At 47.6% G+C, this 25,332-nt stretch overlaps 1 protein-coding gene across 1 annotated transcript in view; it reads right to left on the reverse strand.

Annotated features, from left to right (window-relative positions):
- Nucleotides 1-25,332, reverse strand: part of SF3A3 (splicing factor 3a subunit 3) — a 187,406-nt gene that overhangs the window by 87,491 nt on the left and 74,583 nt on the right. Inside the window, exons 9-10 of the mRNA XM_085647872.1 lie at nt 9,044-9,112; nt 8,550-8,617 (exon numbers count right to left, since the gene is read on the reverse strand). Coding sequence (XP_085503998.1) covers nt 8,550-8,617; nt 9,044-9,112 — 137 coding nt within the window. The remainder of the gene's footprint in view (nt 1-8,549; nt 8,618-9,043; nt 9,113-25,332) is intronic.

A 25,332-nucleotide genomic window follows, 5' to 3' on the forward strand; every position in this document is an offset into this window, starting at 1 on the left:
CAGTCTGGAGGAGCCAAACCAGCGCAGAAGATTTCAGGGAGCGTCGTCACAAAGGCCACTAGCCAGCGGGCAAGCAACCGGACAGACGCGGCAAGCAGGAAAATGCTGAAGGGCCCCACGCAGGACTCGTGGAGTGTGGGGGGCTGGTCTTCGGTGCAGATGGTGCTTGGGGTTGGGGCTTCTCAATCCCCAGTGCACAACTTCGAGGGTACCTCAGAAGCTGCGCTGTAAGTTACTAGCCACTTTTCCCAGGTAGCCGGTCCCACGTCGCTCGTCGCCTCCACGGATCTCAGCTCTGCTGCAGATGTGGATGAGGGTCGGTGAAGTCTGGAAATCAAGGCTCTGGTCGGGCTCTGCAGTCGGTTCCTCGTCGAACGTTTCACAAAGCAAAGGGTAGTCACTTGATGGTGCCTGTTTGCACAGGGTAGCCACTCCTTGGCTACAAGGGAGATTCTTCAGTCTTCTTCTTTCGTCGAATGTCGAAGGTCCAGAGTTTCTGTTCAGTTTTGCAGGTTCAGGATAATCTAAAGTCTTGAGGCCCAACTCCCACTCTTATACTAATCTGGGGGGCTGGGATACCTGCTAGGTCACGCCTTATGGGTGGGACCTGGGAGGGGGTGGTTACACCCACTTCCCTTTGTCCAGTTTCGCGCCAGAGCTGGGGCTGGAGTGCCCCAGCGCCGGTTTGAACTGGACTATGCAAGGAACACCTTGTGTGCCCCAGGCATGTCTCATTCCTTTCAGCCCACCCTGCCCCAATACACTAAAGGCTGTCTGGGGAGGTGCTAGCACCTCCCCAAGCAGGAAACCTATTGTCCAGGCCTCCCTGGCTGGGATCACTCCCAGCTGCAGGAGGTCAGACTTGTGTCGTGGCAGCAGCATCCATTTTGTGATGCTGAGGCTTTGGTCAGAGGCTAACAGTTGAAGTATGATTTTAACATGTCTTTCCCTCTAGAAGGGGGGAATAATATTCTCATGTCCAGAAATGGCATGGGGGTATTATTCCCGAGTGTTAGACACCTTACACGACATGTTTTGATAAAGCCAAACCATAGTTACCATAACCGTCTAAGATTATAAGGTACTTTAAGAGTATATGGTAGGCTATCTCATAGAACAGCTATAAGGACTTGGTTCCGAAAGCTGCAGACAGGCTCAGCTCATGCTAGAGCACCATCTCACATGTTACCAAGCACTCTGCCTCCAGGATTGTTAAGGCCTGCCATAGGAGTGACTGATAGGTACACATGTGTCTATATATAAGGGTAGATATAGGCATACTATATCTAAGCAAGGGGTGATTACACAACCTTGCCCCAGCTGAGTGATCAGCCAGTTGTGTCTGATTGGTAGGCCAGACCAGGGGTGGCATAATACATGCTGCAGCCCCTGGGAGGCCTAGGGTACACCTATGCCCTGGGTACCTAGGGTACACTGTACAGGGTCCAATAAGGTGATCCTTACCAATTGGTTATGTACCTAGGGTACATGGAGTCCATTTTACAGAGAGAGCAGACAGCCTGAGACCCTGAATGGCAGGATCTCAGGCCAACTAAGTCGAAAAACCAGCTAGACACTAGGCAAAAAGTTGGGGGTAACCATAGTCAGATATCCACCTTCCTACACAACCCCCCCCCCAAACGAAAGGAGATAAGGCTGGCCTTGACAAGGTAAGCCTCTATTGCCTGAGTGGCCATATAGGGAAGAACCAGCACTGGCATGGTTACCCCCTGTCTCATGGTCCACTAAGCAATCCCTCATCCTAAAGATATCATAGGGTCTCCACCATAGGGAATCTCTACCTTTGGTGTGTCTTTGCAAAGTAAAAGGCTGGTGTTGAGATGGAGTACTGAAGTGAGTGTCCCCAAAGTGAGGCCTCAGCTTCCTCCAATCATCCTCCACCATGGATGCCTTTCTTTCTCTAACTGAGTTGCACTGTGCTCTCAGGGTCAGCCTCTGGCTACCTAAAGCTGGAGGCTGGGTCCCTTTTGTGGGCTTACTGGAGGGACAGGTCAGGTTTGGGGCCCTAAGGTCCCATGTTTGCCTGTGCCCAACAGAATCCCTCTGGGGGAGGTCCCTAACTACCTGTGAAGGGGATCCCTCAGGAATGTTTTTACCCATCACCTGGCTAGGGCAACTAACCAGGCAATCCTCATTCTTTTGAAGGGGGGGTTCTTGTGGACAGGGGCCCTCTTGGGGTCCACTGGCCTCCCTGACCTCTGCAGCCCTGGGCTGACTGAGGCAGGGTAGAGAGAGGCAGGCTACCTGCACCAGACTGGGTCCCACCTTGGAAGGGGCCACTGACATCAGAGGCTCTGCCAGGCCAGGCCTGGCTACCTCTGGGGCAGTTCCTTCACAAGGGGTGAGGTCAGATCCCTGAGGAGGCTGACCTCTTCCTAATGTCTGGGGAGAGGGAGACTTTTCTTCCTCCCCACTACTCTCTGTTTGTGTGGAGTGATCCATAGTTTCAGGCTTCACTACCCCTATATCAGTCTGAGTATAGGCTGAGACCATTACAGCCTTGCCAACCTTTTCAGGGAGGCACTCAGTTTGGGTTTGAGCTGTGACTGTCACAGCTCTGCCAGTCTCTACAGGGAAGTCTGTCTTTGCCTGGGCTGTGGCTACCACTGCCCTTCCAACCTTTTCAGGGAGGAAATCTACTTGGACAGGGGTTGTGACTGGCACAACCCCACTACCCTTTTGGGAAAGGCCTACCATTTTGGAATGGGTGTCTTGTTCAACTCCAGCCCAAGCTGAGAGTTCTAAGTCATTCCCCAGTAAGCAGTCCACAGGCAAGGTTGGAGACACTGCCACCCTTTTAGGGCCAGTGACACCTCCCCAGCTGAGACATACCTCTGCCATGGGATGACTGTTCTGTTTGCCATCAATGTTAGTTACCTGGTATGAGAAACCAGGCAAAAGCTGCTCAGAGGGAACTAGCCTATGGGCCACCATAGTGATGCTAGCTCCAGTGTCTCTGTAGGCCTCAGCTTTTCTACCATTGATGTAGGGTTCCTGTCTGTACCTACCCAAAGTGTTGGGACAGGCAGTGAAGTTGGCAAACCCCATGCCACCATCACAGACAAGAGTAGCTGCTGTAGGGGAATTGGCTAAGCCAGGATCCCCCTGTGTTCCCCAAGAAAACCCAACCAAATTTTTGGGGGCACTCCCACCGCCTGGGGGATTACTGCTGACAGTAATAGGTGGTGTGACAGGAGTAGTTGGAGGAACAGTTTTGTTTTTAGCCTGTGGGCAACTGCTGTCAGTTTTCCAATGCCCAGGTGTTTTACACACATGGCAGTAAGGCTTTTTAACTGTGGTAGAGGAGGGAGCTTGGGACCCACCACCCTGTGTGGAGTTTTGGGGCCCTGAGGAAGATTTCTCTTTTGCTTTATCCCCACCCTTCTCTTGAGGCTTGGTGGTATCTTTCTTTTGGTCACCACCCTGATTTTTAGGCCTAATCCTGGTCCTGACCCATTTATCTGCCCTCTTTCCCAATTCTTGGGGAGAGGTCAAATCTGAGTCTACCAGGTGTTGATGGAGAAGCTGGTTCTGACAATTATTAAGGATCTGCTCCCTCATAATCAAGTTGTACAATCCTGTATAGTCCTGCACCTTGCTGCCATTTAACCAACCTTCCAAAGCCTTAGTGGCACAATCCACAAAATCAGACCAGTCCTGTGTCTGTGTCTTCTGGGTGTCTCTGAACAACAACCTATATTGCTCAGTGGTTAAGCCAAACCCATCTATCAGAGCACTCTTCAGGACTTTGTAATTGTTTGCATCCTCATCACTGACTGTGAGGAGCTTGTCTCTACCTTTGTCAGAAAAGGAGAGCCACAAGATAGCTGCCCACTGACTTTGGGGTACCTGCTGTACTTTGCAGGCCCTCTCCAAAGCAGTCATCCATTTGTGGATGTCATCCCCATTCTGATATGGGGGGACTATCTTGCTTAGGTTTCTATGGTCATAAGACCTATCCCTATCTCTAGGAATGTTGCTGCCACCAGTGGGTTCTGACCCACACAATTTTTGCTCTCTAGCCAGAGCAAGCTTCTCTTTGGCAAGGGCAATTTCTTCCCTCTGAATCCTCAGATTGGCTTCCCTCATTCTGGCTTTATGCTCCTTTCTCTCAGGTGAAGTCATTCCCCTGTGAGAGGAAGCATTAGAGATGCTAGAGACATGGGAGTGGATGGATTCCCTTGAAGGGGATCTGTCCCTCCTGCTTCTCTGTGAATGTCTACTTGTGGGTCTGTATGGGGGGACCCCATGCAAACTCCCATGTAAACTTAAGTTAGCCTGGCTAAGTCTTCCTACTTGGCCCTGGCTGTCTACCTCTTCCTCTGAAGTCCCATCTGACTCATCTGTGGTGGGTAGACCCTTATCTACAGCTATGGCACCATCCCTGGCAGCTCTTTCAGCATCATAGGCCTCCAGAAGTTCCACTAGCTGTCTAAGGGTAGGGTTGGAACCCTGTTTTATTCCTCTGGAGGTACACAAATGTCTCATCTCCTGGAATGTTAAGGTATCATACCTAGAGGGGGTCTTCTGCAGACCTGCCCCTCCTGAGAGAGCATCTACTTGATCTCCTCCCAGAGGCATGATCTAGTGAGGGTGTGGTGTGTGCACCTACCTACACTAGTTGTTTCTACTAAACCTCTCTAGTAGTTGTAGTCAGGGTGTGTTACTCCCTTCAACCTACAACCACTAAGTCCAGTAGGACTTAAGTATTATAAACTATGTTATATGTACCTAGACAATATCTGTGTGATCTTTCAATTTAGTATATCAAGATTACAATGGTATTACAACAGCAAGCTCAGATCCCAACCGCTGCTCACCAATGTGAGAAGTTGGCCTGATGTATGATGTCACTAGTTATAGTGTACACCTTATATCAGTCCAAATACCCTTATGGTGATTGGTTGTAAAGTCAACCTTATAGACCAGCTATCCTAGTGGTAGCATGGACAAGAGCAGTCTTAGGCTAAACTCTGAATGGCATGTGAAGCCAGCTGTGATACCATATATAATCCCTTGAATACCAAATGAAAGGACACCACAACAGATATATATATAAAATAAAGTGTATTTATTCTAAGCAAACCCTCAGCACTCTTTATGAGTTTAGAGGTAAGTACAACACAGTCTTATTAATGCATACAGTAAGTCACACAGGTAAGTAATACAGTTAGGCCCTAGGGGCCACGCAAACCATATACTAAATAAGTGGTATAAGAGCCACTGTCACGGAAATAGAATAGGCCTAGGCCTAGGGAATCGCTGGGGCTACACTACACTAGCGTTAGTTAGGGAGTGGGAGGCCCACGGGATTCGTGTGCAGAGTGGAAACACTCACGCGTAATGCGTAAAAGTCAATAGCAATGTTACAGTTTAGAAATAGATAGATTTAGGACACTTCCGGAGTAGCTAGGAAGTTGAGACTTGAAAACTAGACACTAGGATAGTCACTATCCTGATGAGCACCGGAGTACCCAAGTTACCTAGCCCACAGGCTGCGGGTGCATAGGGGTGAAGATGCGTCGTTTTCGTCGTCGACTCCTATGGATGCCTGAAGAAAGATGCTGACAGGCAGTCAGGGGAGAGTGTCCGGTGGATCCCAAGGCTGGGATCAAGAAGAGAAGAGACCTGCAAGCAGAGGGGACAGAGTCAAGGTCACTAGCCAGTGACCACGTGGAACCAGGAAGGAACCAGGCGATGTCGTGAAGAGTTGCAGGTGAAGGTGAAGCTTGTCGCTGCAGCCAGGAGGACCAGGAAGCGTCGAGGACGACCAGGACCAGGAGGCGAGCTGTCCCACGAAGGCTCTTGCTGTCGGCGGCGTCGAAGTTGGACTAGGACTCACCAAGCCTTGGCAAGCGGAACCCACGAAGAACAAGGGACTTGCTTCTGGTGCAGACCAGGAAGGTCTGGGGTGCTTCTTCTTTGCAGAGAAGCGGGAGCCAGTCTGGAGGAGCCAAACCAGCGCAGAAGATTTCAGGGAGCGTCGTCACAAAGGCCACTAGCCAGCGGGCAAGCAACCGGACAGACGCGGCAAGCAGGAAAATGCTGAAGGGCCCCACGCAGGACTCGTGGAGTGTGGGGGGCTGGTCTTCGGTGCAGATGGTGCTTGGGGTTGGGGCTTCTCAATCCCCGGTGCACAACTCCGAGGGTACCTCAGAAGCTGCGCTGTAAGTTACTAGCCACTTTTCCCAGGTAGCCGGTCCCACGTCGCTCGTCGCCTCCACGGATCTCAGCTCTGCTGCAGATGTGGATGAGGGTCGGTGAAGTCTGGAAATCAAGGCTCTGGTCGGGCTCTGCAGTCGGTTCCTCGTCGAACGTTTCACAAAGCAAAGGGTAGTCACTTGATGGTGCCTGTTTGCACAGGGTAGCCACTCCTTGGCTAACAAGGGAGATTCTTCAGTCTTCTTCTTTCGTCGAATGTCGAAGGTCCAGAGTTTCTGTTCAGTTTTGCAGGTTCAGGATAATCTAAAGTCTTGAGGCCCAACTCCCACTCTTATACTAATCTGGGGGGCTGGGATACCTGCTAGGTCACGCCTTATGGGTGGGACCTGGGAGGGGGTGGTTACACCCACTTCCCTTTGTCCAGTTTCGCGCCAGAGCTGGGGCTGGAGTGCCCCAGCGCCGGTTTGAACTGGACTATGCAAGGAACACCTTGTGTGCCCCAGGCATGTCTCATTCCTTTCAGCCCACCCTGCCCCAATACACTAAAGGCTGTCTGGGGAGGTGCTAGCACCTCCCCAAGCAGGAAACCTATTGTCCAGGCCTCCCTGGCTGGGATCACTCCCAGCTGCAGGAGGTCAGACTTGTGTCGTGGCAGCAGCATCCATTTTGTGATGCTGAGGCTTTGGTCAGAGGCTAACAGTTGAAGTATGATTTTAACATGTCTTTCCCTCTAGAAGGGGGGAATAATATTCTCATGTCCAGAAATGGCATGGGGGTATTATTCCCGAGTGTTAGACACCTTACACGACATGTTTTGATAAAGCCAAACCATAGTTACCATAACCGTCTAAGATTATAAGGTACTTTAAGAGTATATGGTAGGCTATCTCATAGAACAGCTATAAGGACTTGGTTCCGAAAGCTGCAGACAGGCTCAGCTCATGCTAGAGCACCATCTCACATGTTACCAAGCACTCTGCCTCCAGGATTGTTAAGGCCTGCCATAGGAGTGACTGATAGGTACACATGTGTCTATATATAAGGGTAGATATAGGCATACTATATCTAAGCAAGGGGTGATTACACAACCTTGCCCCAGCTGAGTGATCAGCCAGTTGTGTCTGATTGGTAGGCCAGACCAGGGGTGGCATAATACATGCTGCAGCCCCTGGGAGGCCTAGGGTACACCTATGCCCTGGGTACCTAGGGTACACTGTACAGGGTCCAATAAGGTGATCCTTACCAATTGGTTATGTACCTAGGGTACATGGAGTCCATTTTACAGAGAGAGCAGACAGCCTGAGACCCTGAATGGCAGGATCTCAGGCCAACTAAGTCGAAAAACCAGCTAGACACTAGGCAAAAAGTTGGGGGTAACCATAGTCAGATATCCACCTTCCTACATTGGATTTATCATATTTTGAGCACTGTGTAAACGTTTCGAAAATTTCACATAATGTAAAACTACCACCTCTGTTGCTTGCATACATGCATGCACCTGCCATGTTTTAATTCTTTCAGAAGCATTCATGTTGTTAAAAATTTAAATTAAGCTGGAGGATCTTTGAATCCATGGGAAATTGGAATTTAGAACACCACAAATCATCATTTGAAACCTCAAGTTTATTGGTACGAGTGTGCAAAATATGGGGTATTTGTTTCCGTGTGATTACACAAAATGTTGGCAAAATTAAGTTTTATTTTCCTGTTGCAATTAGGAGAAATGCAAATGTTATTTCATGCTATATATTAGCACAAAATAAGTTGGCACATTACTGTTAAACACATTTAAACAAACAACCATGAGCAATAGTTGCTCACGTTCTGTTGTCGTTGAGCCCTCGTGGTAAATTTTTCACGAGTGGCCCATAACTATATGAAGTGGTGTTATTTCAGGAATTTTGTGTTAGAAGAGCAATGCAAAATTCTTGAAATTATGCATATTGCACTGGCATATTTTGAGTTTTGCCTAGGCATAGTTATTGGACATGTAACTGAATGAGATAATGGCATATGTTTAAGTACCTGAGCATGAGCAGTGTTAAAGGCCATTGCCCAAATAATGTTCTGGCATGCATAAAGATCATATTTCACAACACATTTACCCAAAATCTAATACCACTCTGCAGCAATGGTGATTCTGTTCTTATTAAGTGGAATATTGGCTACGAAAAATTTACTGTGCTTATAGGTTTCTGTTTGCAGGTGCATGTCGCTACAGCACATTTATCATGGTACAGGGATAAAAACAATATGTCAAACCTTGCTAACTAACAAGTAAAGGAACTGTGCTGCAGTAAAAAAAACAATTGCACAGAATCATTCTCAATAACAGTAAAAGAATAAAGAAATAGAAAATGTCTTACCCTCCACACTTTAGACCAAGTGCCATCAAGGCAGATTTCAATCTGTCCAAACCGAGGGAAGCTAATTCCTATTTATAAAAAGAAACACAATACACAGAAGAATTACTTCACTACAGTGCACAATCTAAGCATGGGCCAGGGTTAATCAAAAGAAAATTCAAACAGATGTCCAAAAGGATTTTAACCACCCACTCATCCCAACCGAAACAAAGATAAATAAACAAAATCAAGATAATTCAAGTTAATCCAAACTGCTGTTTATTGGACTATCAATGATTACGTATTTCACAGTAGTAAATATTAATTTCATAAAAGATACTCAGAGGGAAATGAAGCAGCAAAAGTGTTAGGGTGACAAATTACACTTCAGAAGAAAATAACTTTTCCATTTAAAAGAACATCACTGAGTGAAAACTTTGTACATTTCAACCAGTAGTTGAAAGTAATTTCAGCAGCAAGTTCAGAGAGCAATCCAAATGTGGACGTGATCTTACCTCCCATGATGAAAAGGCAGAGAGGTCCAGGTGAGCTCCAGCATGAGTCAAGGCACTACTAGTTTCTTTCTGTGAACAACAAGAACATTCTAAGAAATCTTTCAAAATAGTGAGGTGTCTGGAGCAAACAGGTTCAATGCACCTGATTCAGTACACTTTGCCAAACGTAACTGCCAGAAGTTCTGACCTCAAGAGTTCAGGTCCTTTGTTCCTGTGTTATGTGTAATTATTTAACATGAGACTTGAACATTTTGCTACAATTTACATTGCCCCTACCCCCCAACACATCTTACATATTGGCTTGATGGCCACTAAGAGTTTTTCTCAAATGAAGATATAGAGCTGGCAAAATGTTTAGAATTTGTAGATGCACATTCTTGATGAACAAGTTACTTACCTTCAGTAATGATCTTTTTGGTGGATAATCTATCTATTCGCAGACACCTCACCTTGTAAATAATCCTGAAGCCTCAGATTAGATCAGGAAAATTTTAGAGCAGTTCTCCTGCACAGGGTGAATCTACAGCACTACATGCCACAAACAGATGCTTACAGGGTAAGTAACATAATCCGTTCGAGGCATGTGTAGCTGTAGATACACATGCTTTGCACAGACTGTAAAGCAGTGCTCCCCAAAAGCGTTGGCTTACTTCTGGGTGTTCCAGTTGTTGAAAATGGTATACTTAGCACTGCCTGTCCTACATTAGCTTGTTGGTGTGCTAGAACTCCCATACAATAATGCTTTGTGTGAAGGTGTGTGGTGTGGACCGTGTAGTTGCATTGCAAATGTCAACTAATGGAATATTCCCTAGAAAGGCCATAGAAGCCCCTAGTTACAAGTTGAGTGTGCTCTAGGGTGGGTAGTAAAGTTCTTTTGGCTTTAATGTAACTTGTTTGAATGCATTCAACAATCTATCTGGCGAATACTGAATGGAATTCAGGCTTTTGTGGTGCTGAGAAGGCCACAAAAAGTTGTTTTGTTTTCCTAAAGACTTTGTTCTGTCAATATAGTACATGATGGCTCTTTTGACATCTAATGTATGTACAGCCCTTTCTGCAACTGAGTGTCGCTTTGGGGGAAAAAACTGGCAACTCAATTGACTGGTTGAGATGAAAGTGTAAAATGACCTTTGGGAGGAATTTTGAGTTTGTGCGAAGGACAACCCTGTCTCTGTGAAAATGGAAGAAAGGTTCTTCTAAGGTTAATGCCTGAAGCTCAACAACAAGTCAAAGTGATGTGATGGCAATAAGAAATCCTACCTTCCATGACGAGGGCAGTTATTTAAGGGTTCGAATGGACTTGAAGTTCTAGGCAATTGATGCGAACAGTCTGGTGCTTAGAACCTCAGTGGCCATGGACTGTGACGTCTTGTAAGTGTGCACCCCATTCTGTGAGAAATGTCAATGATGTGGGGAACAGCGTCTAGAAAAGGCCAGCCTTTTAAGAGGTTGCTGGTGTTCCACCATAGCAGGCAGTGATGTGTGTGGATGTATATCAACACTAGATCTTCAAAGTGACCTTGTGTGTCAGGATGGGGCTGAATGCTACAATCACACCGCGCAGTTCGTTAGGACTGCATCGAGTTTGGGTTAAGCCCTCCCTCTGCAATTTATGGACAAGTATTTAGAGCTTTAGATTTCGTTCAAAGATGGCCGCCGAGTTTTCCTGACTAGCCCATTGCGTTTGAAGTCTCGCGGGATCACGAGACTTCGTTTCCTCACGAAGCGCGTCTTGCTGCGCACTTCAATTTAACCATAGTCGTGTGAGGGAGCATTAGTTCACGCTCCTCACAAAAGAACTTCTGGCACTAGGAAATTCATTTGTCTCCGCAGGACAGTTGTCAGCGGATGGAGACGCATCTCAGAGAGAATTGTAGACTTAAAGTCTGAGAGAGAAATAACCTTAGTCAGTTGGAGAATTGAACCAGAGCCGCGGAAGTAAGGAGAAGTGGTATCAGAGTTCCAGAGTAACTTCAGAATATCCAGGGTCTCTCGTCCTCCGGTAGGCTTACCGTTGAGTAAGGAGTCTGCCTGGAGACCGGCAGCAGATACGGTGAGAGTGTTCACTCAGTTATCTCAAGTAGCAGATTCAGAGAGACTGGTGTCCAGTTCATTCTCCATTCAGCAGAACTTTGCTTCGTCTCAAGCTCTGTCTCCCCTTACCGCCCTATGCGCTTTTCCTTGAACTTTCCCTTCCTCCTGTCTATCCTTCCCTGTCCCTTTTTGCGCGTTACCTTGAGAGCAAGGGAGACTTGAGACTTCACTGCAACCATCCTTCCAAGCAGCAAAGACTTGTAGTAGAAGAAAGAACTACAGGTTCTCAGAACTACGGTTACGAAATGTCATATCTGCTAAGAACATAGACTGGTAAGAAAGAGTAGAAGTGTAATGTTATGGTGAATCTTAAAGGAAGTAAGTGGAGAGTAACCCAGGGTTTTTCTGTGCATATACAGGTTATAGAAAGCCGTAACCAGAACAACATCGAACAATATAAAGAGAGGCAATACTCAAGCAAAAGATCTGGTAGGAGAAAAGCTCAGATAGAGAGAGAGAGAGCGAGTGAACAAGATCTGTTAAGTAGGTTAGAAAGGGTACTGAATGGCATTCTGTCTCCTTCTGTGCATTAGGTCTTCCAGAAATCCCGCTGAAGATTGAGGAGGGAGCCAGGCCAGCTCGAGTGTCTCTTTCTCTGTCCAACTCCCCTTTCCCCCTGCCTGGAGCAGCTGAATTAACGCAGTGAGCTCTGGGAGGAGGGCATTGGGAACTTATCTTCATTCTGCCTCCGTGGAGAGTTCCGTTTGGCCTTCTTGACAGATTGAAGTGCCCACGAGTTTCCTTCACCTGGGCAGAATGGCGGAGGGTTTCAGTTTAAAGGCCTTAGGGGATATGTTGGAGGGTATTCAGAGGGAATTAGGCACCCTAAGTGATGAAAATAAGAGTTTAAGGCAGGAGGTTATGGCTTCTAGACAGGAGACACTGTTATTGTCCCAGAGAGTTAGTGAGATATCCTCAGGGGCAACCTCCGCTCAAACCTTTCCTAGTGATGCACAAACAAAACAAGACCCACGCACTGTAGCTCAGGTTGTACACTCGGTGTCCCCCATCATTCCTTTGGCCCCCCCCGAAAGATATTGTGGAGACCCTCAGAAGGCGCAGCTCTTTCTCACCCAATGTTCCTTACATTTTATATGTCGTGCCAATTTATTCCCAGATGCTCAATCACGAGTGGCTTTTATTTTGTCCTATTTGGGAGGGGATGCTGCAAATTGGGCCATGCCATTAGTATCTCGGGACGATCCTTTTTTATATAATTTAGAACAGTTCAAGACAGAATTCCTCAGAATCTTTGACAGGCGCCGAGTATCTCAGGCTACAGACAATGAACTTTTAGAACTGCGTCAAGGTAATAAGGATCTTATCTCTTACTTAACTCAGTTTAATAAACTATTGGTGGAGACCAATTGGCCAGAGGAGAAGAGATCAGCTCTGTTTTATCGAGGCCTACGTGATGACATCAAAGATACCTTAGCACAGATTCCAAAGCGACCTATTGAATTCTCGGAGTTGGTGGATTTAGTTCTAGAAATCGATTTCCGCAGCGCAGAGAGAAGAGGAGAAAGGAAGACGAAGGACTTTCGCTGGAATTATCCACGCTTTGATCGAATGAAGACAGAACCCAGCAAGTCTACTGGTGGAACGGTAGAAAGTGAGCCAATGCAGATTGGGTCTGTTCGAGGCCCTTTGAGTAAGGAAGAGAAGGATCAAAGGAGACTGAAGAAACTATGCATGTATTGTGGGGGATCTGGGCATTTTGTGAGAGAGTGTCCAAAGAGGCCGAAGACCCCAAATCCGGGAAACTCCCAAAACCATCTGTAGGCGGAGTCGCTCAGATGGCGAAGGAGAAAAATCAGACTCCAAGAGATCACCAAATTTCGAACACCCTTCAGACTCGGGCACCACATTTAACCTTACAGATGAAATTAAGATTTAGGAGGCAAGAGCGGCAAGGAGTGGCAATAATGATCGATTCAGGTGCCACTGGCAATTTCTGCGATATAAAATTTGCCAAGAAGATGGGAATCCTGGCCATGCGTAAGGAGCAGAAGGAATCAGTCCGGGCTGTTGATGGTACTAACCTCTCGTCAGGTCCGATCACTCATCACACCGAAATGGTGGAATTGATTCAGTCCAATGGTCATAGTGAGGCTTTACAGTTCAATTTGATTGATGCCCCGCAATTTCAGATAATTTTGGGACTTCCTTGGCTGACCCTGCATAATCCTACCATCGATTGGGAAGATCGAACCATCGAGATGGATTCCGTCTATTGTGCTGACCATTGCTTTTCTTCAGTGAGTGAACCTTCCGAACCATCTTTGGCTACCTTGCTGTCTTTTAGTGGAGAGTCTATTGGAGTAATAAATACCTTGGAAATTCCAGAAGAGTATCAAGAATTCCAAGAAGTCTTCAGTGAACAGGAGGCCGAGAAACTCCCTCCACATCATTCCTACGACTGCACCATCGATCTGGAACCTGGGGCTGCATTACCCTGCAGTAGGGTTTATGCGTTAACGGAAGCGGAGAACTGCTATCTGAAAGAATACCTAGATCGTTACCTGGCTAACGGATTTATCCGACCATCTCAGTCCCCAGTGTCTTCGCCACTATTTTTTATTCCAAAGAAGGAGGGGTCTCTGAGAACTTGCATCGATTATCGTACGATCAATCGGGTAACGGTCAAGAACCGTTAACCTTTGCCTCTGATTTCTGTCCTCCTAGATCAGATAAAGGACGCTCAAATCTTCACAAAATTGGATCTTCGAGGGGCCTACCATCTCATCCGCATGAAAGAAGGCCATGAATGGAAGACAGCTTTTAGGACGAAGTACGGACTATTTGAGTATCAAGTCATGCCTTTTGGCTTGTGTAACGCTCCAGCAGCCTTCCAGCATTTCATCAACGATATTATGGGAGATTTGGTGGATCGGATCGCAGTGATCTATTTGGATGACATCTTAATATACTCCGCTGACCCAAGAGAACATTCAAATCATGTAAAGGCTGTCTTGGAGAGATTGCGCAAGCATCAACTTTTTGTAAAACTGGAGAAATGCGCCTTCAATGTGCGAACTGTGGAATTCCTAGGTTTCGTGTTATCTCCAGGAGGAATCACCATGGAAGCAAAGAAGGTGCAAGCGGTGGTAGACTGGCCGTCACCAAAGGATGTGAGAGAGATTCAGAGATTCTTAGGATTCGCTAATTTCTATCGGCGATTCATCCAGGGATTCTCGCAGAAGATCATTCCAATTACCAGATTGCTGAAGAAGGGAGTGAAGTTCCACTGGACAGTGGAGGCAGAACATGCTTTCGAGTTTCTCAAGACGAGTTTCACCTCTGCTCCCATCCTGCTTCATGCAGACCCTACAGAACCTTTCTTTGTGGAAGCTGATGCTTCTGATCAAGCAATTGGTGGAATTTTGTCTCAACGACACAAGTCAACTGGGCAACTACATCCAGTGGCCTATCATTCTCGGAAATTGAATTCAGCTGAAGTAAACTACACCATCGCTGAAAAGGAGCTGCTGGCTGTGAAAGACGCCTTTGTCGAATGGAGACATCATTTGTTAGGGGCCAGACACACCGTTACAGTGTTTACCGACCACAAAAATCTTCAATTTCTAAAATCTGCAAGAACGTTAACTCCCCGTCAACTACGATGGTCTCTATACTTCGCAGATTTTGACTTTGTGATCACTTATCGACCAGGAAACAAGAATGGGAAGGCGGATGCCCTGTCCCGGATTCAAAGACTGCTTTTAACTAATGTGTGTTGCGCTGTGAAACGGATTGATTGGGCTGATAAGAGAGCACGTTTGCGATCTCTGTATTGCACTATCTGTGGGGCTTTTATCGGGGTTGGGAGAAGTTTTTAATGAATTATGAACTGTGTGAACTGTGTGCAGCTTGAAGACTGTTACAGAATTTTAAAATATATGCACTTACCCGCACTTTAAAAATCTGATTCACTCTCGCGTTTGCGAGGGATAGAGCACCAGCAACGTTCGGCTGAGAAATTATTGTCCTCACTTCCGGGTGCCACCTCAGCGCCGCCATTTTTGTTGACGCTCTAGTGGTTCACTCGACACAGCAGACCCTCTATTTAGGAGGGGCCATGCAAGCGCGCAGCGCGGGCGCGCGCAGCGGGCGCGCCGATGGCGCGCCGGAGGCGCGCCAGAGGCAAGCCCGTCTGCGCCCGTCCGCGCCTCGGTCGCACCCAGCACCAGTCACGATGCGGGAATCGAGGTAAGATCAATTAAATATACTAGGGAGCAACTATTAGTCATAAGGAACAAGGTTAGTGGGGGGAAGAAAGTTACTGTGACACCACAGACCAGCCTGGTCCTTAAGTGTGGCCTGATTAACTGCAGGTCCTTGGCAAAACATCATCAGGAAGTCTTTAATATGGTGGAGGATCTGCACTTGGATGTGTTATTCCTCACGGAGACATGGTGCAGTAACGACTCCACGGTAGAACTATGGCTTGCTTGCCCGGAGGGCTATAAGATCGTTCACAAGCCCAGAGTTACTGGACGGGGTGGAGGGGTCGGGGTGATGTTTAAGGATATCTGGGGCTTTGCCCCGTTTGAGGTGGATGAGGTGGCGGGTATCGAGCTACTGGGTTTCTCCCTACAAGAACAGAGAGGGAGGCTCCTTACAGGGATGGTCTGCTACAGACCCCCAAGTTCCAACACACAGTACCAAGCGCTCCTGGATGTTATTGCGGCCCAGTCTCTAACTCACTCAAGAATGTTGCTCCTGGGGGATTTCAACATGTGGGAGAATGGTGCCTTAGATGGTCACCTAAGAGATCTCATGGAAACCTGTGAGAGTCTTAGCCTGCATCAGTTGGTCCAGCAACCTACCCATCAAGGAGGGCACATTCTGGATCTCCTGTTTGCTGATCTCAACGAAACTGAGGTGGTTAATATTCTACCCCAGACTTGGACCGATCATTCGCTGATCCAGTTTCGGATCTGCATACCTGATGGAAAAACCACTAGACCCCCACCGGTTACTCATCGTATGGGGAGAGAATGGGCAAAACTCATGAGGAGCAGGGCTGAGCCACTTTTTCAAAATTTGCCTCCTTTTGATCCGCATGAGTCAGTGGCCGTGAATTATCGTTTGTATCAGAATTATATCCTCGGTGTACTAGATCAGCATGTTCCTCTGAAACACCTGAAGGCCAGACTAAAACATTCTGCACCATGGTACACTGAAGAGCTGAGCATAAAACGTAGATCCTGTCGACAGGCGGAAAGGAAATGGCGCAGGCTTTATGCTGAGCAGGATAAAGTGGCCTATAAAAGGGTACAAGCTCAGTATAAAGAGTTAATGGCTAAGGCCAAGACGGACTTTTTCATCAACTCCATTCTGTCAGCACCAAATAGCACCAGAGCCCTTTTTAAGATCATTAGAGACCTCTCTAATCCCACTAGTGTGGGAAATAAAGTGGTCACGTCACAGGCGCTATGCGACAGAATCGCATCTCATTTCGAGGAGAAAATCGCAAAAATTGTAGGGGGGTTAAATATGTGTAGCCCCTCTCCTCTAAATGATAATGGACAAATGTCTCCGGAAGAACAAGGGATGGTAACCTCACTGGAGCATTTTATACCTCTCACTAATGAGTTGTTCAACAACTATGCACAGAATGTGAGGTCCGGGTCTCCATTAGACCCCCTACCCAATAAGATCTGGAAAGAGCATGCGTCGGCTCTGTTCCCTCGGCTGTGGCAGATATGTTGCCAATCTTTGGAGGAAGGGGTGGTGCCTGAAACCTGGAAGCTGGCAGTAGTTAGACCACTGCTAAAGAAGCCCTCTCTGGACCCAGGAGATCCTGCTAGTTTCAGACCCATCTCTCTACTGCCTTTTCCTATAAAGATTATTGAAAAGGTAGTGAGCAGATCTCTCTCTGGGTATCTGGAGGAGTTCCATCTCCTGGATAAGAGCCAGTTTGGCTTTAGACCAGGTCACGGAACGGAGACAGCCCTGGTCACGGTGCTGGATAACCTTCGGATGCGGGCTGACAGAGGCCTTTCGTCAGTTTTGGTCCTCTTAGACATGTCAGCCGCTTTCGATACGGTAAACCACCAAATTCTGTTGAATAGGCTGGAGTATCTGGGAGTGAAGGGATGTGCCTTGAGATGGATACAATCCTATCTCACAGGGAGACAACAGGTGGTCTCTCTGCCCCCTTTTACCTCCGGTAAGACCTTGATGGAACATGGGGTTCCTCAGGGATCGGCTATCAGCCCGATCCTCTTCAACATTTATCTGCAGCCATTAATTCCTATTATCAAAGCGTATGGGATCGATCTTATTAACTATGCGGACGATACCCAACTAGTGTTCTCACTGGAGGGCAAAGGAGCTTTGAATATGGAAGATTTCCAAAAGTGTATGCGTCAGACCTCGGACTGGCTCAGGGCTAACTCACTGCAATTCAACGGAGGCAAAACTGAGGTGCTCTACTGCCCCCCAGCGGGAGTAAGAGACTTGCCTTTTGAGTTCAGAATGGCCCCAGATGGGGAACTCACTGTTCCAGTGACAACGGTGCGGAATCTGGGGGTCATGTTTGACAATGATCTACAGATGGCCACTCAAGCTAAAAAAACAGTGGGAGTGTGCTGTGCTCTCATGAAAGCCCTACGGAAGATTCTACCTCTCCTGCCTGTGGAGAAAAGACCTGTGGTGGTTCGTAGTATCATCTTAAGTAGGCTGGACTACTGCAACTCTCTGTATCTAGGAGCTCCTCTTTACATCTATCAGAGTTTGCAGAGGGTCCAGTCTATGGCAGCCAAACTGGCGCTGAATAGGAAACGTGGCTCCTCAACCACGCTGGCGCTTCAAGAACTTCATTGGCTTCCCATGGTGGAAAGGGCTAAATTTAAATCCCTGTGCATTGTCTACAGAGCGGCACACGGTCTTGGCCCTACCACTCTACAGGAGAAAATATCCTGGTACAAGCCTCAAAGGACTCTCCGTTCATCAAATGCCTTCTTGCTAAACACTGGTAGGATTAAGAAGGCCAGGATGGGAGGTAGGGCCTTTAGTATAGTGGCTCCGCGACTTTGGAATGAACTCCCCCTGAATATTAGACAGGCTAACTCCTTGATGGATTTCAGGCGAAGTTTGAAGACCTGGCTCTTTCCCAGGGGAGGGCATATGGCCTCCTAATCTCCCATTTCCTTGATCGGTATCCGCCTTCTATCTTCCTTTGTTCCTTCTGTCACTGCTGCTACACACTTTGTTAGTTCAGAAGTTTTTCTCCATCACAGTCTGAGCGCCAAGATACCCGTTGGGTGATAGTTGCGCGGTATAAGTTCAATTACAAATACAAATACAAACAGAAGACACCGAACATTCAGTGACTCCGCAACCCATAATTCCTGAATCCAAGATTGTGTGTTCCATTTCTGAGGCCCATTATCAAGAAGCAATCCGAAAGCTAATGTCTGAAGCAGAGATGGCCGAGTGGGCCAGTCAAGAAGAAGGTCAGCAAGTAATCAATTCCTTGCCTTATCAAGACGGGGCCCTATACCTTCCTACTAAGGAGATCCAAGAACAAGTTTTGAAAGACTGCCATGATCAGCCGTTGGCTGGTCACAAGGGAGCAATGAAGACCATTGATCTGGTTCAGAGATACTTCTGGTGGCCTAATATGACTTCTCAAATAAAGAAATATGTAGAGTCTTGTGAGATCTGTGCCCGGGGAAAAGCTAGTAGGCAGGCTCCACAGGGGTTGTTACAGCCTTTGCCCACACCACCGCATCCTTGGCACACTGTCACATTAGACTTAATAGTAGACCTTCCACTGAGTAAGGGTTACAACACCATCTTAGTAATAGTAGACACCTTCACCAAGATGAGCCACTTCATTCCAGTCAAAGGGATCCCTTCAGCTTCTGAATTAGCCCGTCTTTTCAGGGAAAACATTGTAAGGGTCCATGGAGTTCCCAAGATAGTGATTTCAGACCGGGGACCCCAATTTGTGTCACACTTTTGGAAAGCGTTCATGAAGGGAATGGGAGTGGAGGTCAGACTATCTACTAGCTATCACCCTGAGACCGATGGTCAGACCGAGCGAGTGAACCAAGAGCTTGAACAGTACTTGCGTCTGTTTCTCTTAGATCAGGGAGGTGACTGGCCAGATTTATTATGGATGGCTGAATTTGCGCATAACAATGCCAAACACGCTTCCACAGGTTATTCTCCCTTCTACCTAAACTCTGGGCTGCATCCAAATCCCTTTAGTAACCAGGGAGATTTTGGAGTTCCAGCAGTCAGTGATTTATTCACAGATCTGAGTAGGGCTCGTAAATCTGCAGAATCCAACTTACACAAGGCTAAGGCAGGCTACAAGAAACAGGCCGACAAACACAGGAGGAAGACACAGCAGTATCAAGTTGGAGATTCAGTATGGTTGTCTTCAAAGCATCTTAGGTTAAAGGGAAATAGGAAGTTCCAACCTCGCTTCATAGGTCCCTTTGTCATCGAACAAATTCAGGGTCCGGTCACTGTCAAATTAAAATTACCTGCTCAGTTAGGAATTCATCCAGTGTTTCATGTATCCCTTCTAAAGAAGACAGCTCCTAACCTCAGACTAAACAAACCTCCCCCCCCCCAGTGATGTTTGACAAACATTTAGAATATGAAGTAAAGGGAGTGCTAGATTCCAAGAGAAGCAAAGGAACCCTACACTATTTAGTGGATTGGAAGGGGTTTGGTCCTGAGGAGAGATCATGAGAACCCGCAAAGAATGTACATGCTCCTAGACTAATTAGACGATTTCATGCACAACATCCCCTGAAACCTAGACCGATGGATCGGTCTTTGAGAGGGGGTACTGTCAGGATGGGGCTGAATGCTACAATCACGCCGCGCAGTTCGTTAGGACTGCATCGAGTTTGGGTTAAGCCCTCCCTCTGCAATTTATGGACAAGTATTTAGAGCTTTAGATTTCGTTCAAAGATGGCCGCCGAGTTTTCCTGACTAGCCCATTGCGTTTGAAGTCTCGCGGGATCACGAGACTTCGTTTCCTCACGAAGCGCGTCTTGCTGCGCACTTCAATTTAACCGTAGTCGTGTGAGGGAGCATTAGTTCACGCTCCTCACAAAAGAACTTCTGGCACTAGGAAATTCATTTGTCTCCGCAGGACAGTTGTCAGCGGATGGAGACGCATCTCAGAGAGAATTGTAGACTTAAAGTCTGAGAGAGAAATAACCTTAGTCAGTTGGAGAATTGAACCAGAGTCGCGGAAGTAAGGAGAAGTGGTATCAGAGTTCCAGAGTAACTTCAGAATATCCAGGGTCTCTCGTCCTCCGGTAGGCTTACCGTTGAGTAAGGAGTCTGCCTGGAGACCGGCAGCAGATACGGTGAGAGTGTTCACTCAGTTATCTCAAGTAGCAGATTCAGAGAGACTGGTGTCCAGTTCATTCTCCATTCAGCAGAACTTTGCTTCGTCTCAAGCTCTGTCTCCCCTTACCGCCCTATGCGCTTTTCCTTGAACTTTCCCTTCCTCCGGTCTATCCTTCCCTGTGCCTTTTTGCGCGTTACCTTGAGAGCAAGGGAGACTTGAGACTTCACTGCAACCATCCTTCCAAGCAGCAAAGACTTGTAGTAGAAGAAAGAACTACAGGTTCTCAGAACTACGGTTACGAAATGTCATATCTGCTAAGAACATAGACTGGTAAGAAAGAGTAGAAGTGTAATGTTATGGTGAATCTTAAAGGAAGTAAGTGGAGAGTAACCCAGGGTTTTTCTGTGCATATACAGGTTATAGAAAGCCGTAACAAGAACAACATCGAACAATATAAAGAGAGGCAATACTCAAGCAAAAGATCTGGTAGGAGAAAAGCTCAGATAGAGAGAGAGAGAGAGCGAGTGAACAAGATCTGTTAAGTAGGTTAGAAAGGGTACTGAATGGCATTCTGTCTCCTTCTGTGCATTAGGTCTCCCAGAAATCCCACTGAAGATTGAGGAGGGAGCCAGGCCAGCTCGAGTGTCTCTTTCTCTGTCCAACTCCCCTTTCCCCCTGCCTGGAGCAGCTGAATTAACGCAGTGAGCTCTGGGAGGAGGGCATTGGGAACTTATCTTCATTCTGCCTCCGTGGAGAGTTCCGTTTGGCCTTCTTGACATTGTGACTGATACCAATGTTGTGCAAGGCATTCCTGTAACAGACACATGTGAAGTCAAGCATGGGGTACTATGCCAATACAGGATGCCATCATGCCTATGAGCCTCATGACAGTGCGTACTGTGAGTTTCTGCTCGATTTGAAATCGGGACATCAATGTTTGGATATTTAGCATTCTTGTTTTATTGGGATATTCGAATCCTTAAGTTGAGTTTAGGATTGCCCCTAGATATGGTTGTATTTTCTGTGATTGAAGGTGAGATTGATGGTGAATCACAGTTGGTGAAGGATATCTATGGTACTTGTGTGTGTTGCTGGAATAGATGATGAGTACTGGCTTTGATGAGCCAGTCATCCACACAAGGATAGTATAAAAACGGATAGGATAAAACTTGTAAAGCGCACTAATACCCATAGGTGTCAAGGCGCTATAGCGGAACAAGAGGAACAGTAGAAGAAAAGCAGCTAGTAAAAGAAAACTAAGATGTAAAGAGGCAAGTTTTCAGATTGTTTTAGAAGGCCAAGAAAGAGTCTGCATCCGTTATACAGTTAGGCAGGGATTTCCATTGTTTGGCAGCCGCTACCGAAAAGAAGAGAATACCCCATCTAGCCCTAAGAAATCTGGGGATCATAAGTTTTTTTTACAAGAGGAAGATCTCAGCTGCCACCCCAGAATGTACCATTGAAAAGGCGACTTCAAATGGGAGGAGCCCTTATGATGCAGGGCCTTAAAGGCAGTGCACAAAGTCTTAAAAACAATGAATTTTCCAACAGGGAGCCAATGTAGGGAATCAATCCCCCCCCCCCCCCTCCGGCAGAGTGCCGCTTGGGAATGTTCAGAATGAGACAGGCCGTCACATTCTGTACCACCTGAAGTTTGTTATGGGTAGCACAGTTAATGTTCGGGTACAGAGCGTTGCAGTAATCCAGCCGAGATGTAACCAGGGTAATAATGACTTACTGTTGCAGCTCAGATGAAATATAAGGAATGACCTTTTTCAGAATCCTCAAGATGTAAAAGCACGTGCTGACAGTGTGACTGACCTGACCATCGAAGCTCAGATCGTCATCAAAGATGACCCCTGGGTTTTGAGCTGACCCAACGAAAAGTGGTCCGCAGACCTCTGACCACCAAGTGCTTGACCAGATGGAGTTTTGAGAACCGAACACAAGCACTTCAGTCTTGTCTGCATTAATCTTCAGTGAGTTGTCCTTCATCCAGCAAATAATGCTGGACATGCACCAATTCCTGCCACCCACTGCAGATCATTAGAAATGGAGATGATAGTTTGGATATCAGCATGTGACAGTACTTGAAAACCAAATGAACGCACCAGGTCTTACAGAGGGGCAACATATAGATTGAAAAGTGTGGGACTCAGAGATGAGCCCTGTGGCACCCCACGGGAAGACTAAAGGCCTTAGCCTTGAAACCTCCATAACTGACAATTCGAACCCTGTTCAACAAAGATGAGTGGAGATGCTGCAAGGCTGTCCCAGTGACCCCCACGTGCTGCAGACGCTGAACCATACGTGCTGGGGAGACGGTATCAAATGCTGCTGAGAGGTCAAGTATTATTAGGATAGCCGCTCCACCCTGATCAACCTGTGCACAAATGCGGCCTGGAGCCACTATAAGACCAGTCTCTGTGCTGTAACCGGCACAAACCCCATTCTGGGAGAGATCTAAAATTTCCCTGAGAGTCAATGAATTTCATCAGCTCCTGATAGATTAATTTTTCCAGGATCTTAGCAGGGGCGGGGAGAAGAGAAATGGGTCAGAGATTCTTCAAGTCCTGGAGGTCGGCTCTGGGTTTCCAAGAAGTGGCTTGACAATCGCTTCCTTCCAGATGCCAGGATAAATTCCAGATTGGAGTATACAGTTGAACACATCACATAAAAATTTAGCTATAGGACCCGGAGCCAATTGAAGTATAGAATGCATACACGGGTCCAAGGGGCTGCTGATTTTAAACTCCGCAATAGCTCCTTAGTTTGGTGGGTAGAAATCTTGGGGAAGGAAACAAGAGCATTCTCAGTACGACAATGAGCAGGGTTGTTGTAAGAAAGTGCCCTCTTTTTGCATTGTTGCCCCTACTTTTTGCCAAACTGCTCATGTACTTTGGCAGGAGCCCAGGGCACACTCAGTCAAACAGGTACCCAGAGCCTATGTTCTCTTCCTAAACTGCATTGACAACAAAACCCAATTGGCACTCTTTGGCCAAAGGGCAACCCCTTGTAAATGGTACCATAGGTACCAAGGGCACTGTGGCCAGGGAAGGCCCCTAAGGGCTGCAGCACTTATTGTGCCACCCTTAGAGGCCCTTTACCTTCACATACAGACACTGCGTGTTTTGGTGCAGAACAAAGAGAAGAGTCGACATGGCACATATTTCTGTATGCCATGTCTACAACCCACTTCCCTGGCATAGGTCAGCCACCCCTCTAGCTGAGTGCACTATACCAGTGGTGAAGGTACAGGTGCATGAGCCCTGTACCTCTACAGTGTCTAAGCCAATTTTTAGACATTGTAAGTGCAGTAATGTCATTAAGAGCATATGGTGCTGGGAGTTTGTCATTAAGAACTCCCCAGTACCATAATGGCTCTACTGAAAATTGGAAAGTTTGGTATCAAACTTCCCAGCACATTAAACCCACACTGATGGCAGTGTGGGATTTAATGCAAAACTCACAAAGAGGGCATCTTAGAGATGCCCCCTGAAAAAAGACCTAACACTAGTGTTCAGGCTGAGTGGCTGCTAGCCAGCTGCCATCACCAGACAGGTTTCTGAATCCCTGGATCAAGAGCATGCTGCTCTCAGGGGCCTGAAACAATGCACATCCTTGGACGAGGTACCAAGCCCCCTCCCACAGGATGGGCAGGGTCCATGAAGGGGAAGCTTCAAAGGCTTGCTGCCTTTGTGAGCTTCCTCAGGCCCGTTACTGCTTCCAACAACTGGCCCCCACTGGTTCTGACCCCCACTTGGGGCGGGAGAATCGGCAGGAAAACCAAGTGAGGAAGGGAGGTGTGCCCACCTTTGCCAACCCCACCCCTCAGGTGGGGGAGGCGAGGAGAAGCACAACTCACAGTCCCCGCAATCTTGCAGATGGGGGGACCCAGCCAACCAGAGTGAGGCACTGGAGGGTGGAATAATAGGGGGTGTACCCCGCCCAAGGAAGGGACCCATTGGTCCCAACCTTATACTCACCTGTAATGCCCCTAAAATTAGTATTTAGGGGCACCCCTGAACCTTGCCTCCGCAGACAAGAAACGACCAAGAAGAAAAGAAGGACAAAACAGTCATGCTAAAGCTAAGAATAGGAGGACGCCCACTGACTTGGCCCCATCCCTACCGGCATGTCCCCACCTCGAACCTGAAGAAGCGAAACTCCGGTGTGTCCTGCAGCCTGCAACCTCAAGAACCCCGAGGACCTGCCCTACCTTCCACAGAAAAGACTCTCCCGTGAGCACCGGATTTGCTCACCCACAGACTCTGGTTCCGGCCAAATCCGCAATTCTGCACCCATCGCCCACGGCGAGAGTTTGAGCGGCCCAACACCACAAGGAGTTCTCCACGGCGATCCTGACCTGCGATCTGGTGATCTTTGACCTGCCTCGACCCTCTCCATGACGCCAGCAGTCTCTTTCTGGAGGATCCCCCCGACCGGGACCAGAGCTGGTAAGAAAACCAGACGCCTAAAGACACCCCTTCACCTGAAGTCCCACGGCCTTAGGTGGCCCAACGGACGGTGTCCAAGTATCCCCAAGTATCTCAACTTACCTCTCTAACCGGTGGTCACCTCCAGAAGATCTTCGCCCCCAAGCCTGCAGTCTTTGTCAAAACCGGGGAATCCCCATTGAAACCAACATGGCACCAGATGCCAAAACAGCACCCTGCACTTAGCTGCCCCTGCGCTGCTGCAGGTGTACTTTGGGTGCCAACTCTGACCCCCCTTTGCCCTGAGCCTAACACCAGGAGCCTTGCTCCAACAACCCCGTGGCCTGCTCGTGAGCAGCCACAAACCGGAAGCCCTTTATCCCCCATTGGATAACATTGGGCCTCAGAACTCTGCACCTGGCCACCCTAGT

This window comes from Triturus cristatus, chromosome 3_2 (genome assembly GCF_964204655.1).
Source record: "Triturus cristatus chromosome 3_2, aTriCri1.1, whole genome shotgun sequence".
Taxonomy (NCBI): domain Eukaryota; kingdom Metazoa; phylum Chordata; class Amphibia; order Caudata; family Salamandridae; genus Triturus; species Triturus cristatus.